We start from the raw sequence: 15128 nt of genomic DNA, 5'->3' as shown, positions 1-15128 counted from the left end.
GAACCATTTTCCGGGGGTTTCGCACTGAACCTCGGGCCAAAGGGGACAATTCGGGAATTTCTGGACACAAGTTGTACCGATTTTTCGACCATTTTCGGGGGTCCAAGATCGGAGGTCCGGCCTGCGGCAGGCCCAATTTCGGGGATTCAGGCATCGGGGCTCGTCGGGGATTGCGGGGGGTCCTGAAATAACTGGATTTAGGTCCGGGGCACGTGTTTGCTCAGAAAAGCAATAAATAGAGAGACAACCCAGTCCTTCGAGCCGGGATCGAACCAGCGACATCAAGATCAATTGCAACCAATTACAGTCTTGCGCTCTTCCAACTGAGCTATCGAAGGCAACTTATCGGGTCCTCGACAAAAAAACTTCTATTGACTTACAACATGCTGGAACACGTGTTGCACACGAAATCTTCCAAGGGTGCGTATGAACAAGAGATAAAACATGAAGAATAAAGCTAGGAAAGCACACAGGCGGCTTTGGATCGAGGCCCAGTCTGAGAGCCTGGTGAGGGCTGAAGAGCGCAGGCAGACGGTACAATGCATAGCACCAACATCACCGCGTCGGCGTTCTTTGCGGAGACACTTTTCTTCTCGATGTCTTACATTCTAGGTGTAGAAGATGAGGAACGGGTCCCGAGGAAGGTTGTACGCCATGTACGGACCTGCGCTGTCATCTCTTGTTGCTCTCCGCGTCTTCGTTTTTGTCGTCTTATGTCTGGGTGCAGGAAACGACGATCACGGGAAAAGCGGGACAGCCCGTACGCATGAGTAAGGCCGCGTAGTGCGCCGTACACGTCCATAGCTCGTCCTTGACAATGGTGTCGTCCTCGTCCTCGTCGTCTTGCGTCTTGTGCATGTAAAAAACAACAGCGGGGATGAGAGCTACACTGGATGGTCACGAGAGAGGGGGGGGACGCGGGTCACCGTGCACGTTGGCGCACGATGCCCACATACCTTGGTTGCTGCTGACAACGGGCCACCTTTTCGTCTGCTTGTGTTTCTGTCGAAGTGGGAGCTTAACACTTGGGGGGAGGTGGACATCGGAGGGCGGCATCGCGAGGGCACCGTCCATGACGAGCTTCATACCATGTCGTTCTGAAGTACTTGGGGGGCAGAGGAGTCCTCTGCGAGGACGGAGCTTCCAGACAGCGCTCGAGAATCCTGGCCTGCCAGTGGTAAGTTACCATTGCAACAAAGCAATAAAATGGTCACCTACGGAGTCCCCCCTACTTTTGTGCAATGCGTCTCTTGAATTTTCGGTCACGTATGTTTTGGTGGCTGAATGATGCCGGCCGGAAAACGGACCTGCTCAAAATCAGTAGAGTTTCCTTGAGGATACACGTGCTCTTATTTTGGTCTGCTTAGGGTTAGGGTCTGATTGGTGTACGGTAGCTGGTGCCACGGTACTACATAATCCATGACCGGAATTCACTATATTTCAGAGGCGATCCCAAAAATATCTCGTTTCTCATTCTGTTCTATCCTGCAGAAGTCCAACTAGTACTCGATTCGTTATCTCAATCAAGTTCTCAAATCACTGAACGAGACGGATGGGAAATAATCCTTCTCGTGCAGGCACATATGGATACGACTATGACCTTGCACAGAGATACCCCCGCAGTGGAACCCTCTCGCGATCGCGCACACAACGACCCCAAGAGTTCCAGTCGACCCGGCGGCGGCACCGCTCAGAAGATTACTACCCTGAAGAGCAGGCGTACCGACCGCAACATGCACCACAGGGTTTGGTACCCGTGTTCGCTCCTCAGCCCTTTCTTCCCGGGTACGCGCAGCCCCAATACTTCCGTGCGTCCTGCCTCTGCAGTCCTCCCAATCAAGGTTGACGATGTGATGCGGCGAGCACGCAGAGCCGCCGCCGCCGCAGATGACCTTCGTGCAGCAGCCGGTTCCGGTGACGGCACCACCACCAGGGTTTGTCTACTCGCAGCCACAAGTAGCCGTGCAGCACGGCGTGCAACCTGCACTGGCGCAGCCTACGATGCGCGTCCCAGTCGTGCAAGCTGCGACCATGCAAATGCCAGAACCTGTCATCCCAGTGCAGTACCAGCAACAACAGACTGCTGCCCAGCCTCCCGTTATCCCGCAGATGCCTCCACCGCCTCCACCAGTCCAAGCACCGTCCATGCCCTCGCCGGTCACCTTTCCTGAACCTCAGATCTCCAATCCCACACCACGGCCGCACTCACGACCAACCCGACTTGCGCCAGGTCAGTATGGTCACCAAGAACACGCAACGTCGCCATACGATGATTTTTATGGTCTCTATCCCCACAACCCGATACCAGTACCGCCCAAAAATTTCTTCCTAGACTCACCGTACAGATCGATCCTGCGCAATCTGAAGGAAAGCGGGGAGGTCGTAGATCCGTTCTCCAAACTGCAGAGAACCAATTCAGTACCAATAGGGTCCTTCCGCTCGCACAGCGGCTCGGGGGGAAGCCGTCAAGGGCGGCGCAGAGGCCTGTTGGGTGTGTTTGGCTCACGTCGGCGACATGATGATGATGACGACCAGGCCCAACAGGAGAGTGCTCCCGTCGTCGGGGGTGTGCATGCTGGCATGCCTACTCTGCAAGAAATGCCAGATGGAACAAAGGCCCTTGTCTACAGCATCCCTCCACAGATGGTGCAGGTCGCCGGCGCAGCGCCTGCACCAATAGTGCCCGTGCTCACACCCATGCCAATGCCTGAGCCTGCTCATAGTGCATCGCCCAATCCTGCTGTACGCACAGGCACACCTGCACCATTGCGTCCGCACGCGCTGAAGATTGACCGCCAAAACGAGCTTTCGGGACTTTTGCACTTCTCGCCGCACGGGGTGCGTTACGAGCACAAGCGATATCCTACAGCGTTCCATCTGTTGGAGGCGTTCAAGTTCATGGAAAGCCGGCCGGACATTGCAGAGCGCATACGAAAATGCACCACCCCGAATGATGCGGCCGCGATCGCTGCAGACAAGCAACGGCACATCAGACCCGATTGGGAGCACGTCGTCCTTCAGATGGTGCGTGTCTCCGTCGCAATGCAACGTGTCAGTGTGGGTTGCTTACCCGTGATCCTGTGCTGCAGATGGACGTCGCGCTGTACCATAAGTTCGTGCAGCATCCAGATCTGCGCGCTCTTTTGATGCACACTGGTACAGCAGAGCTTGTATATTCGGAACTCAATGATCCCTTCTGGGGAGATGGATCCCTAGGTGAAGGGGCGAACGAGCTCGGCAAGGCATTAATGCGCGTGAGGGATCGGCTGCGTACAGAGGGACTGAACACTTGATCAGGATGATCCGGTCGTAGGTATTGTACTATATTGCACGCTGGTGTCGTGTTGCATTTTGGATGATCGGTGTAACAACAACAGGACGGCGAGATGCGATGGTGCACCGCGAGGCATGACTTAACCGTTGTGTTTCCCGCGCTTCCGTTTGCGTTTCACTTCCGTCTGCTCGGATGCATCGTGGTATTCTCCTGTAGCATCCGTACCTTCGTGGGGTAGAGCCTTCGCAAACGCCTTCTCGACAGCCTGTCGACGCACCTTTTCCGGCACCTTCGTCCAATACAACTCTTCTCTGGTGCCATCGACGACCTCCATGGCGATCGTCTTGTCCTTATTCATTGCGCTGGCGTCAGTGCCACTGCTGTCCAGACCCAGGCTTTGAATCTTCGGATTTATGGCGAAGAACTTTGTGAGCACTTCAGTGTGGTGGGGCGTAGTGAGACGGAGGTAGCACTGCAGACTGGATTAATACTATCGTGTGGTTTCCGGTTAGGAGACTTACCGTCTTCATGCCCTTGTTGAAGTCAACGTAATCTAACTGGTCCATGCCTGAAGAGGAACCAAGAAATGCCTGAGAAAACAGGGTGCGCAGGGTGGTCTTGTTCGTCTCTGGGTGTACGTTACGCACGAATACGAGACAGCCCTGAGGGTACGGCGCAGAGTGCATTGGACTGGCAGGCGCTTCACTGAGAGTGTTATCCGCCGTATCAAAGAATTGCGGTTGCGCATGAACCTCCACGGTTGGCTGTTCGTGGACTTCTACTTGAGCGATCTCATCGAGGAGCATCTGGCGGTAGAGTAGATATTCCTCTTTCAACCTGTCCCATTGCGTTTTTCGAAGTGTACGGAAGCCAAATTTGACTGCTTCCCCAACTTCTTGGACATGTTTTACGCCGCGTTCATCTAGTCGTCTTGGACTCCAGGGCCACTGAGAGAGAAGTAACTCTGCGCTCTCGAGATGTAGGAAAATTACGATGGCGAAGCCCTTGCACTTAGGCTGATCGCCAGGTTTGTCTTGGCGGTGCGGCGGAAGCAGGATACTCTGTACGGGCTGTGCTGTCCCTGAATACGACGAGGAGGCTGCTAGCAACGACTCGGTGAACCTGTAGATCCCGGCAATGCTTCGGTGTTGAAATGGAATGTTCTCCTACAAGATAGGCACAGTTATCGTTCCATCACGAGAAGCACTGCAGTTGAACATACCATGTAAATCGTTCTAGACTCCCATTCATGCCTGGCATAATTGCGAGCCACTTGCAGAACTGTCCGCCACGTTTTCCTTCTCACTTCGAACCCTCCCACATCATCTTCGGTTGTATCCTTTCCACGCCATGATGAACGCGATGGTTCTGAGACTAACATGCGAACATCTAGGTGGTCGCTAGTATGAGTGCGTATTGCTTTCGCTAACACGGCTTCAACAGGTGAAGGTGTCAAGTTCGACAAGAATGGTGAATGACGCATGAGATATCTCAACGGAATGTCTGAAAGACAATAGCAGGACCATAAACAGTTAGCTGAGGAACATAAAGAATAAAGTACTTACACCCTTCGTCACCAGAAGTTATAGTCCTCCTCAGATCAGCGTCAGCCCAAATAATATGGTCGGACAGAGACAGCATAACGAGGATGGCATAGTCGTCCTCAGATAGGCTATTGTCCTCCACTTTCTCCTTCCCTTTCCCTTTAGCTTGGGAATCTGACGCGTTTTGTATGTTTTCTTGGGTTACGGGTGTCTGTGGGATCGTCGTCGGACGGTTGGACGCTGCTGGTGCGCGCACAGTTTTCGAGGACTGCGCGATTTTCCGTGGAAGAAAAGGAAACATATGTAACTCCGTTTCTGTCGATGCACCGGGGAGCTTTGCTGATTTCAGTCGATGAAAAAGCAAACCATGCATTGGTGGCGGCACTGTGGCAAATGTCACGACGCGATCGAGATCTCGAGATCTCTCAGGCTCCAAAGTAAATGATTGGCAGCCGCCTCAGTAACGACAAAAGCCAGAAACAGGTTGCGTCTGAAACGTCCTACTACAGTATGGTCTTTCAGCATTTACAACAGTCTTTATTCCACGGAGCTAGCGGTATGTACGACATTGAGAGAGCGACTAGGCAAAACATGCCGGTACAGGTCGTGCACTGAGCAAGTAAGTGGTCTGCATGTCGCTCATGCATAAACACCTGGCTTTTAACTCCCTCAACAATTCCGGGTATGCAGGTGGAGCGTCTATAACAGATGGAGGTGTGGCCGTCGTCACAGGTACGACCCCAGCAACTTTCGGCGGGAGTGATCGCGAACTGTCGCTCTCTTGAGGGCTCGCAACTTGCTGTGACGGTCTACACCTCTGTCTTTGGAACTTTGTCTGAATGGCCAGGACGACCCGAAGGAGAACCGCTGCTGCTAACTGGCCATCAATGGTGTACGTGATCCCATCCCGCCATCGGATCAATCTGCCAAACTCAGTGGAAAAGGCACTGTACGTATATGGCACATACTACCTACGAGCGGTCATAGACTTGCAAATCTCACCTGGAGCAGTCAACAGCCTATCGTATAAGTTGCTCCAAGTTACTGCATCGTGCCTGACCTCAGCCGAACGTACGTAGTCACAAAGCGTCTTGATACCATGAGAACGGAGGCTGGGACATTGTCGCACGCACGGACGACGCTGAGAGACATGGCTTTCACGTCCATCGCTTTCCCGGCTGAGGTGTGAATCTTGATCAGTTTCGACATACCGCACGGCATCGCAGCATCAGTGCTTCTGAGAAACGACAACAGGTCATGGAGGTCGGGTATGGACTGCTGGTGACATCATGTACCGAATTGAGGAGATGGTTGTGAATTGCGTGAAATATCTGGTACAGTCAGCTACGCCAGGATCATCGAGAACATCGCCCAACGCACATCCACGAAAATTTCTATGTTATAAGGAACAGCTTGTAGAGGAGAGCATGAGGTGAATGGCTTCTGTCAATGTCCCCATCCATATAAAATCAGCTAGCCCGGTACCTGATGTCTAGTGGTCGTATTCGAATGAACCAAGTCTTCAGCCCCATCATGCGTGAGTATACGCGGGGGGTACCTCCACGACCACGGGTGCCGGCGCTAACCGCACACCAGAGTCTTCATGCTGGTGTGTTACAACAGACGTGAGTTCTGATATTACAACAGGTTGTTGCTGCGAGGGGACAGAGCCAGAGCTAGTAGAGCTCACAGACTCCGGTGAGCTCACAGACGCAGTCGCCACCATCTCTGGAGGATTGTGGGAAGTGCCTGGGAGGGGTGATTTGTGATATACGAAAGGGACCCTCGCCGGTTCCGGATCGTGGCGCCAGGACGCGAAGGGACGGACGTCCTCACCTATTTCAGTATAAGCATCGAACATTTAGCAGAAAACGGAGCAGGAAGTGCTTACCAGAACGGCGTCCCCTCCGCCGCCACAACAAAAAGAACAGCAAAAGCAGAACGACGAGTCCGACCACACCCCCGACCGACCCACCTGCTATGGCACCTATAGGTGTCTTCGATTTTGATGCCGCAGCTGAGATGCCAGTCGAAGAATGATCCGCTGCAGAACTTGTGCCTCCCGAATGACTGAACGCACTGGGCGACGAGGCGGCATATCCTGGGGTGAGCGAGGTGAGCTCAGTGGAGGAGTTATGCGACGGGGAGGATGAAGGAGAGGTGGGATGGTTGCTTGACGAGGAGGATAGGTCAGTGGAGGCACTGGCACCTGGTGAAGTTGGGCCTGAATTAGCGGACGGACTGCTGGGAAAATTTAGGGATGGTGACGAAGACGAAGACTCGGGCGGGCTGCCGGGAGGCGGGGAGGTGCCCGGTGGTGTCGGACTGGGGCTGGACGACAGTGGCGTAGTCGCGGGGGGAGGTGGGGGAGAGTCCGTCGTGGGGGTAGAGGCGGGGGCGGTCGTAGCAGCGCCCGGAAGATAAATGACGTAGTCGAGCCAGAATTCGCTCGGTGGCGTCCCGTTGAGGTTCGTGATGACCAGCGTATGTGTACCCTGCGATAACTCCGATGACTGGAAATACAAGGTATTAACCGTGTAGTATGGAGGGTCAACGATGGGTGCTTGATATGCCGAAATATAGTTGCCGTCGATTGTGTACGACGTCACCGGCCTGCCAAAGACGTCCCAAGACCCTAGGGAGCCGTATGCAGCAACTGATATACCTGAAATAGCAGACAGCTTGAGTCTACCTGTGCGCAGGCAACATGCAGAGAGAAGTGTGCACCAGTAAAAGTGAAGGTGGCAGTCATGCCGGCTTTGGTAGCTCCGTGGTAAGTATCATCGTACTGGGCACTGCTAATATTGAACGTCCAGCCAGTGGAGTACGTGATGCTCGGATCCGCATCGTCGACTTTGATAGACATACTGAGACGAGCGTGGATAGCAAGGGGTGGTTAGGTCAACGACCAGAGGTATAGCAAGCCGCGAAGGTCAATAGTACCTCCTGCCATCCGGTGGGTCAGGACACATAGTTGATATGGTCTAAGATTAATTCAATTCCCATATGAGCTGTTCGGAACGCCGCCCACATTGCATGAGAAGGAGCGCTGAATCATGGGTGCCTGAGAGTGCTAGTCCATCAATCAGTCGAAGAGAGCGCGTACCTAACCTCAGAAAAAGGCATCTCGACAAGGATGGGGCACCGAATCCTAGGGAGCCGCGTAAGACATTGGCAACTTGAAGTATGCTCGATGACCGCGAGGAAGCGACATTGTCGGGCAGCAGCAATTGGCGAAACAAAACAGAGACGAAGTGACGGCAACTTTCGGACACAGCTCAGGCTCTCAAGTGGTCCGTCGCTCACCGACTGATTCTCGCCCAGCACTGTTACCGGGACAGCGATAGCAACCAGGCTCAGCCAGGCTTTGTTTATCATAGCCATGGAAAAGGCATGGACACAGTTCAAGTCGATGCACGTCGCACGTTATATGTCTATATGAAACAATCTGCTGCAGAAGGTTTGTGTTCTCTTGTCCGTGATCGATTGGACCGCCTCGGGTGAGGCAACGAACATGAGCATATCTTTCTAGACGTTGCTATTCAGTTCACCTGGTGAGTTGCACTGCAGCTGGAACTGAATGAAGGACCGGGTGGCATGAGGACGGGAAACGAGACGGACAGCCACATCTGGCACGGTGAAGGAACTCAGTGGACGGACTCGGAGATCACCGATCTTTAGGCAATGCGAACACGTGACAAGGGCTGCACCCGAGCGCGCTTGAGGCGGAGCACGGTAACGTTCGAAACAGAGACCACCTGCAACCTCCCGACCAGTGCGTAGCGCTTTTACCTCTGAGGACGAGAAAACTGGCGATTGATCCATTTGCCTGAGGAGCCCATGTTGAGTCTGCTTGATGATAAGGAATTTCTTGCTGAAGTTTTCAACTTGAAGCCACTGCCGTTCTGACTTCCTGTGCGAGTTTCAAATTTGAGCGACGATAGAGTCTAGGAGTCGTCTAAGTGGCGAACGGAGGGCCTCTGACATCCTAAGCAGCTAAGGCTTGGAATTTTTATTCTTTGTCAAACTAATTGTTGTCATAGATGGATGTGGCATACTGCACTGCGCTGAAGTCGTCTTGGAGGAAGGCCACCGCAATAAATCTCGAGATAACCACCATATGTATATATGTCTCACTTGGCCATTCCAATAATGCTTCTTTCGGGATTAGTCTATTCAGAAATCCGGTTTACGCAGAAACCCCCCCTGCTTTTGGTAATTTCGTGATGGCTCTGAAAAAAAGTCGAAGACGCTCACCTGTCAATGTTTAGCAGCGGTCTCCTGGGTCCGCTGTCGAGCTCGGTGAGGGTGCACGCATTGGCCAGATGCTAGGGTGGGTCGGTGCACCCCATGTCGTTCATCGGGTGCCGCTCATCGTCTACCACGTCGAGTAGTGGTGTCCCATCGTTATTAAGGTGAGCTGAAAAAACTTTGTATAAGTGGGCATCATGTCGTACAGAGCCAAAGATATGGTACACACCTAAATTCGACGACCGGCCATTGCTCGTCTTCTCCAATGACGACTCCGATGCTGTCCACCCTGTGCGACACGGTGAGCAATGACGCGCGGTCGACGCCATCGTTGGCACCCATTGACATTTCTTTCATGGTATTTCCGTCTTCGCATTTTTCTCTTCAGCAGTTCCGGGGGAAGGGGGTTTATTTTCCCTCGGGGGGGGGGGGGGGGGGGGGGGGGGGGGTTTCTGAATAGACTCATCCCTTCTTTCGACGAAATACAGCGAAGCGATATATGCGCGGGTCCGACTGGCAAAAGCAATGGCCATGAGCATTGATGATTGCCATTCCACAGTCTTATAATCAAGTATGCTTCCCTTGCAAACCCGCGATACAAAAAAAGGTGCTGGAATGAGCAGGAAGACCGCGGGAGAAGGCTGCATGAGCGCTCGAGTTCTAAGCGGAGTATCGTCATTTCGAGACATACCATCTTAGCTTTAGTACCAGGATAGTATCAGGACAGAGAGCATAAGCAGCTTACGATAAAATAATGTTCATTTACTGACACTACGCCCAGAACATATAAAGGTTCCATATATGTGTTGATTCACCCGGTGAGTGGGTATGACCTCGAGATCGCCGGCATCGCTGATCCGCGGCCTTGCGTTCCGATATTTATATAGGTGTTTACGGAGTGACACTGGACTATCCGGTTCTGCGACAGACGGCTTGGCGCCTTCGGACGTCCGATCGCTTGTTTTCGGCTACTCGGGCGTGACAACTAGATATTCGACCCAGACTGGCGAATGCGTGGAACAGATGCAATGCAAATGCAAGGCAGGAGATGGAATGTCGATAGAGCCCGCTGGACGAAATCCCATTGATCCGCTATTGTTTGGGGCCAGGCAGTTCAAGGTCAGTTCAGGCATCGACTGCAGCCAGCCTGAGCTTGGACGTGGCTATCTATTGGACATCTTCTGAGCGATGACCCGAACGTGATCGAGTGACTTCTTGCCATGACAGCCTCGAGAAATATTGCTGCTGTGCCTTGCTGAGTGGTGTTAACGGTGGATCGTCTAGATTGTGTCTCGGCTCGTGTTAGGAGCTGTGAAGCTGCGTATGTCGATTTCTCTTAGTTTGGCATATGACTCGTACGACAGGATGCGACTTCAGCGCTGTGCGTGGGTGTTATCTCTATTGAGCACACCCAAAGACGTGGCCAGGCTGACAGGAAGAAGCGGAAGTTCAGGAAGCTGGGCGAGGAATGGTGCGATAAGACGCAGGCCAGGGCGGAATCACAACACCTGCCATATATGGGGCAGAGTGGTCCCGAAGCGGTAACTTCGAGTAGCTAAGGTATGTTCTGATGCCGCTGTGGTTTCCTGGCTGCGGCTGATAAACGCAGAAGACCTGGAACAAAAGACACGGGACGAGAGCCAGGGGCTGGCTGTGAAACGTGCACGTGCCTCCCCGCAACGGTGCCAGGCGTGGGTGCAGAACCGGAAGGCTGCAGCTGGATGTGATAAAAGAGACGGATGATCGTTCTCTCCCGGTCCCGCTCTGTTCGCCCCACGATCGCCATCCGTCAGTGCTTCAGTCTCTTCATCGCCGCCTGTTTCCTCTAGTCCGTCCCCCGCCGGGTCCGCAACTTCAGTCAGACGTCGCTATCTTGTGCTATAAAGTCTCGCCGCCATGGGCTGCTTTCCCTCCAAGTCGTCTTCCGAACCCCCACAAGCCTCTACAATGCCTCAGTCCAAGCTCCAGCGACTCGAGCGCCCTTCTCGTTATCCGAAGGGCCAGGGTCCCTCTTTCTACGCCGCGTATGCACGCGCTGCACGCCGCTACGGCTTCGAGGCAGGTGTATACGCCGGCTTCGCCAAGCGCAACAATGTCGTAGTGAAGGTCAGAGGCAAGGAGGACAAGTCCACCGAGCACGAAGTCCCCGCCGAGTCCATTCAGAATGGTGAGATCCGGCGCTTCTCGCACATGTTACACCACTGATGTGCGTTTATGGTTTAGAGTGAGTCCGATGCCATCTCGGAATTATGTCCGCGCACTTGTGGCGTCGCTCACCTACTTTCTCCCATTCTGACAGTACGGAGTACGTTGTCCAAGTGACCATTGGCACTCCTGGTGTTACTCTCAATCTCGACTTTGACACTGGCTCGTCGGACCTCTGGGTCTGGAGGTAACTGCATAAATCTCTTCGTGACATTATTTTACATCTCACTCCGCTGCTACGTAGTTCCGAGCTTGCGGGCGTCTCGACGAGCGGCCACAACATCTACAACCCAAAGAACTCTTCTACCGCTGTGAAGGCAGATGGAACCTGGAACATTAGCTACGGTGACGGCTCTTCCGCCTCCGGCGACGTCTACGCCGACAATGTCATCGTTGCCGGAATCACAATTTCCAAACAAGCCGTCGAGCTCGCGAGCAAACTGAGCTCCAGCTTCTTGCAGGACGGCGGGAACGACGGTCTACTCGGTCTCGCATGGCCTGCGATCAACACCGTCCAGCCTCAGTCAGTCGCAACGCCCGTCGAGAACATGATCTCCCAGAAACTGATCAATCCGGTAAGTTGCTCCATCGGCGATCAAGGAAATGTGCCATATTGAGGCATATGTCTGTAGTCGGTCTTCACTGTCAAGTTGGGCCATGGTACTGAGGAGGAGAGCTTCTACTCGTTCGGTAAGTAGATAGTTCTCTGGTCGTGCCGTTGTGCTTATGCCTCCGCAGGCTATATCGACAAGACTGTCACCTCCAGCCCGATTACTTACGCCAAGGTCGACAAGTAAGTATAGATTCACCTTATCAACACTGTTACCAATTGGTTCCCCGAAATGTAGCTCTCAGGGCTTCTGGCAGGCCGAGTCCACCTCGTGGACGCTCAATGGTGAGAAGAAGACTCGCTCGGGCAACTCGGCTATCCTCGATACTGGCACCACGCTCTGCCTCGTCGATGACAGCGTTCTCGAGGCCATCTATGGTAGGTTGTGCAGTTTGGGTGAGACTGCTCCCTCATCACCTTCGGGGCACTGTAGGCGCGATTGAGGGTGCTCAGTACAGCAACCAGCAAGGCGGTTGGATCTTCCCCACCAATGCCAAGATCCCCGAAGTGTCTTTCGCGGTCGGTGAGACACTGTACAAGGTGCGTGCAGCCAAGTTTTTTACCTTTGGCGTTTTTACTCATTAAACATGCTCGACCAGATAAATGCGGTTGACTTCGCGTTCGGTGACGCTGGCGATGGAAACACCTTCGGCGGTATCCAGAGCCGCGGTGATCTCAACTTTGATATATTCGGTGACATCTTCCTGAAGTCGGTATATGTTGTCTGTGAGTCGTCTACTGCCCAAGCTTCTCTGTAAGTATACATATACTGACGACTGTGGTGCAGTCGACCAAGGCGGGCAGAGGGTCGGACTCGCGCAAAGGGATGATTGAACATGTCCCAGCAGCGATGATCGATGGACCTCCATATATTGTAGATATCTCCTTGTTCTCTCGCATTGGAACTGTGTTGTAGCACCGCTGTTATAGTTCACGACATGTATGATCATGACATTACATTTGGAAGTGGTGAGAAGTAGAATGATGAATAGCACGTACGGCGCCAAAATACCAAGATATACACGCGCAGAAGAGCACAACCGCTCAGCGCTCAGGCCTCGGGCTCAATATCTCGAGCTTCCTCGTCTCCTCGGAGGGCTCCTCGACCTCGACACACGTCTATCCCTCGGTCTGTCTCGGTCTCTATCAATATTCCAATCTCTCCTAGGTGGTGGTGGAGAGTCCCGGCGCAGCGGGGGTGCACGGCGGTCCGCATCCCTATCCCTGTCCCTGTCCCTCGCTAAATCTGCTCCACGCCCCCCAGCACGCACAGAACGCGGGGCAGGCGGCACGGGGTTCGAATCGCCCCGCCAATGCCCGCCGCCCCTCCCTACGCCCGCGGGCGGGCCACCACCGGCTGCACCCGCGCTCCACCCAGCATCGCGCTTCCACCCATTCGTCCCCGCACCCGCGCCCGGCGCTGCCGCAGCGGCGCCGCCCTTGATCGCGAGCTCGCCGCCGGGGCCGGGCACGGTGGCGCTCTTGGGGAGGAGGACGGCGACGCAGAGGAAGTCGCCGGGGACGAAGCGGAGCTCGTCGAGCGTGCGCTCCGCGGCGGGCGGCGGGGGCTCGTCGTCCGTCTGCAGACGCGGGGCGGGCGCGGCGAGCGTGCCGGGCTCGCCGAGGATGTCGCGCGAGTAGATGAGGCCGAGGTCTTTGGTGGAGACGCGGCCGCGGGCGAGGGCGTCGAAGAAGAGCGTGCGGAAGGAGTAGCGCGCGAGCGGGTGGGTGGAGGGCAGGAGCGGGCGGAGCGTCGTGAGGACTTCGCGCAGGGTTGCGTCTTTCCTGGGGTGGGGTGGGGAGCGTAAGTCGGCTGTCGCCTGAGGGAATGGAGAAAGGCGTACCAGGTGTAGATTTGCTGCTCGTCTGCGATGGGCAGCGGGCCGTCTTCGAACTGGAGGGCGCGGTGGAACCCGCCGACTTTGATGAAGGTGCGGATGAGGAATGGCGCAGTCTACCGAGGAAAGAAAAGACGTTGAGATGCAGCGGTTGTATGAAGATATGATCAGTGAGCAGAGAAATGAAAATTGCATACCTTTTCACGGTCAAGAACAGGCCGTCCTGCAGCGGTCGTCTCCTCCATTGTCAGTGAACACTCAGAGGCAGAGAAGATCGCAGTATATGGTCAGCTTTGACGCTACCTTCGAGCGTCTACGCTCCTGCCTCATATATTACGTAATACTTCCGTTTGTAGAAGGTCTAGTGGTGGACCGAGTCCGACACGACCTCACAAACATCTTCGCGAGAACGTCGACACGAGACATAAGTACAACGACAGCGTAGAACTGGGTGATTTCAATCGAATTTGATCTCTAGGTCACACACGTCCACGATGTCTTGCCACTTCTCAATTGAACCCATTCTTTTGGGAACAAGCATTTCGCCTCCTCACCACTCTGCACGACCAACGCAGAGCGGATACACGGCGACGGGATAGACGGTGTTCCGTTCGGTAGATCCAGGGCATCTTCCAAGAACTTTAAGCCTTCCACTTCGAGGTCGTGTCTCTCCGCGACTCATTCAAGGACGGAATCCGCAGTGTTTTGATAGAAGGCAGGTAACCGAGAACGGAGCCGATATGCCAAGACATAATAGAGAAATATCGTCTTACCTGTCGGCGACGCTGTGAGTCCGACTTCATTGAAGTTCAACGTTCATGAATAATAGACGTACCTATGCCGGAATGACCAACTATAACTTCATTACCCCACGGTCTCGTCTGACAAAGCACCGTACAATCTTGCAACGCCTCGACATACTCATTGCGTACCACCACATTCTCTACATCCAGTCCTACGAGCGGGTGAGCTATGATCAACTGGCAGGTTGCAGGAATCTCTTCATCCAGGTCATGGGCAGACAAGGTACCATCCCGCTCGACGGAACGCTCAGAAGGGGCGAACATTTCTTTACCCCGCGCCTTCACCCAGAAATCATTTGCCGTTAAATTGTCTCTCGGAAACGAGGGGAGAGAACGCCTCCTGAAGCATTTTAAGTCCCAGCAATGTTAACGTACTAGGCAGTGGAAGTTTACCGAGTCATTGTCAATCCACTCGGCACAAGACCATGGCTTTAGTAGAGGTTCCGATTCCTCTTTTAAAAGAATCGGGTTTGCGTTCTTGCCAATCGATATACCAAATTTTATAGGGGCTTGCGCCTTAGACACGGATATCCTGAGGCAAAGCAGAGTGTCTACCATCCGCCTTCGGGAGACTATTGCATGCGCGTACCAATGTTTGCGGTC

At 54.0% G+C, this 15128-nt stretch overlaps 7 protein-coding genes and 1 non-coding gene across 8 annotated transcripts; 2 read left to right on the top strand and 6 right to left on the bottom strand.

Annotated features, from left to right (window-relative positions):
- Window positions 1–252: 252 nt before the first annotated feature.
- On the bottom strand, window positions 253–338 carry SCP_t0212590. The gene is given in 2 exon segments: window positions 253–288; window positions 302–338. It is a non-coding gene; the product is annotated as a tRNA-Tyr (tRNA).
- Window positions 339–711: 373 nt separating this feature from the next.
- SCP_0212580 (hypothetical protein) lies at window positions 712–1043 on the bottom strand (the record flags this gene model as incomplete). The annotated part of the gene is made up of 2 exons (XM_027755168.1): window positions 712–849; window positions 957–1043. The coding sequence occupies 2 exons, from the start codon at window positions 1041–1043 to the stop codon at window positions 712–714; spliced, it is 225 nt and encodes a 74-aa protein (XP_027610969.1).
- Window positions 1044–1552: 509 nt separating this feature from the next.
- Window positions 1553–3293, top strand: SCP_0212570 (predicted protein; the record flags this gene model as incomplete). The annotated part of the gene is made up of 3 exons (XM_027755167.1): window positions 1553–1808; window positions 1871–3024; window positions 3090–3293. The coding sequence occupies 3 exons, from the start codon at window positions 1553–1555 to the stop codon at window positions 3291–3293; spliced, it is 1614 nt and encodes a 537-aa protein (XP_027610968.1).
- A 120-nt stretch (window positions 3294–3413) lies between these two features.
- Window positions 3414–5119, bottom strand: SCP_0212560 (hypothetical protein; the record flags this gene model as incomplete). The annotated part of the gene is made up of 4 exons (XM_027755166.1): window positions 3414–3746; window positions 3796–4440; window positions 4497–4777; window positions 4840–5119. The coding sequence occupies 4 exons, from the start codon at window positions 5117–5119 to the stop codon at window positions 3414–3416; spliced, it is 1539 nt and encodes a 512-aa protein (XP_027610967.1).
- A 1230-nt stretch (window positions 5120–6349) lies between these two features.
- Window positions 6350–7684, bottom strand: SCP_0212550 (hypothetical protein; the record flags this gene model as incomplete). Its single annotated transcript, XM_027755165.1, has 3 exons — window positions 6350–6654; window positions 6710–7483; window positions 7546–7684. The coding sequence occupies 3 exons, from the start codon at window positions 7682–7684 to the stop codon at window positions 6350–6352; spliced, it is 1218 nt and encodes a 405-aa protein (XP_027610966.1).
- A 3281-nt stretch (window positions 7685–10965) lies between these two features.
- Window positions 10966–12718, top strand: SCP_0212540 (Aspergillopepsin-1; the record flags this gene model as incomplete). The annotated part of the gene is made up of 9 exons (XM_027755164.1): window positions 10966–11261; window positions 11369–11461; window positions 11519–11849; window positions 11907–11964; window positions 12013–12067; window positions 12123–12262; window positions 12318–12424; window positions 12484–12610; window positions 12672–12718. 9 exons carry the CDS (start codon window positions 10966–10968, stop codon window positions 12716–12718), a joined length of 1254 nt encoding a protein of 417 aa, XP_027610965.1.
- A 230-nt stretch (window positions 12719–12948) lies between these two features.
- Window positions 12949–13967, bottom strand: SCP_0212530 (hypothetical protein; the record flags this gene model as incomplete). Its single annotated transcript, XM_027755163.1, has 3 exons — window positions 12949–13669; window positions 13729–13838; window positions 13920–13967. 3 exons carry the CDS (start codon window positions 13965–13967, stop codon window positions 12949–12951), a joined length of 879 nt encoding a protein of 292 aa, XP_027610964.1.
- A 433-nt stretch (window positions 13968–14400) lies between these two features.
- SCP_0212520 (hypothetical protein) lies at window positions 14401–14789 on the bottom strand (the record flags this gene model as incomplete). Its single annotated transcript, XM_027755162.1, has 2 exons — window positions 14401–14495; window positions 14558–14789. The coding sequence occupies 2 exons, from the start codon at window positions 14787–14789 to the stop codon at window positions 14401–14403; spliced, it is 327 nt and encodes a 108-aa protein (XP_027610963.1).
- Window positions 14790–15128: the final 339 nt, after the last annotated feature.

Source organism: Sparassis crispa (genome assembly GCF_003851025.1).
Source record: "Sparassis crispa DNA, contig_000001F, whole genome shotgun sequence".
NCBI classification, from domain to species: Eukaryota; Fungi; Basidiomycota; class Agaricomycetes; order Polyporales; family Sparassidaceae; genus Sparassis; species Sparassis crispa.
The sequence above is the reverse complement of the archived record's forward strand: the minus strand, read 5'-3'. Positions and strand labels throughout refer to the sequence as shown.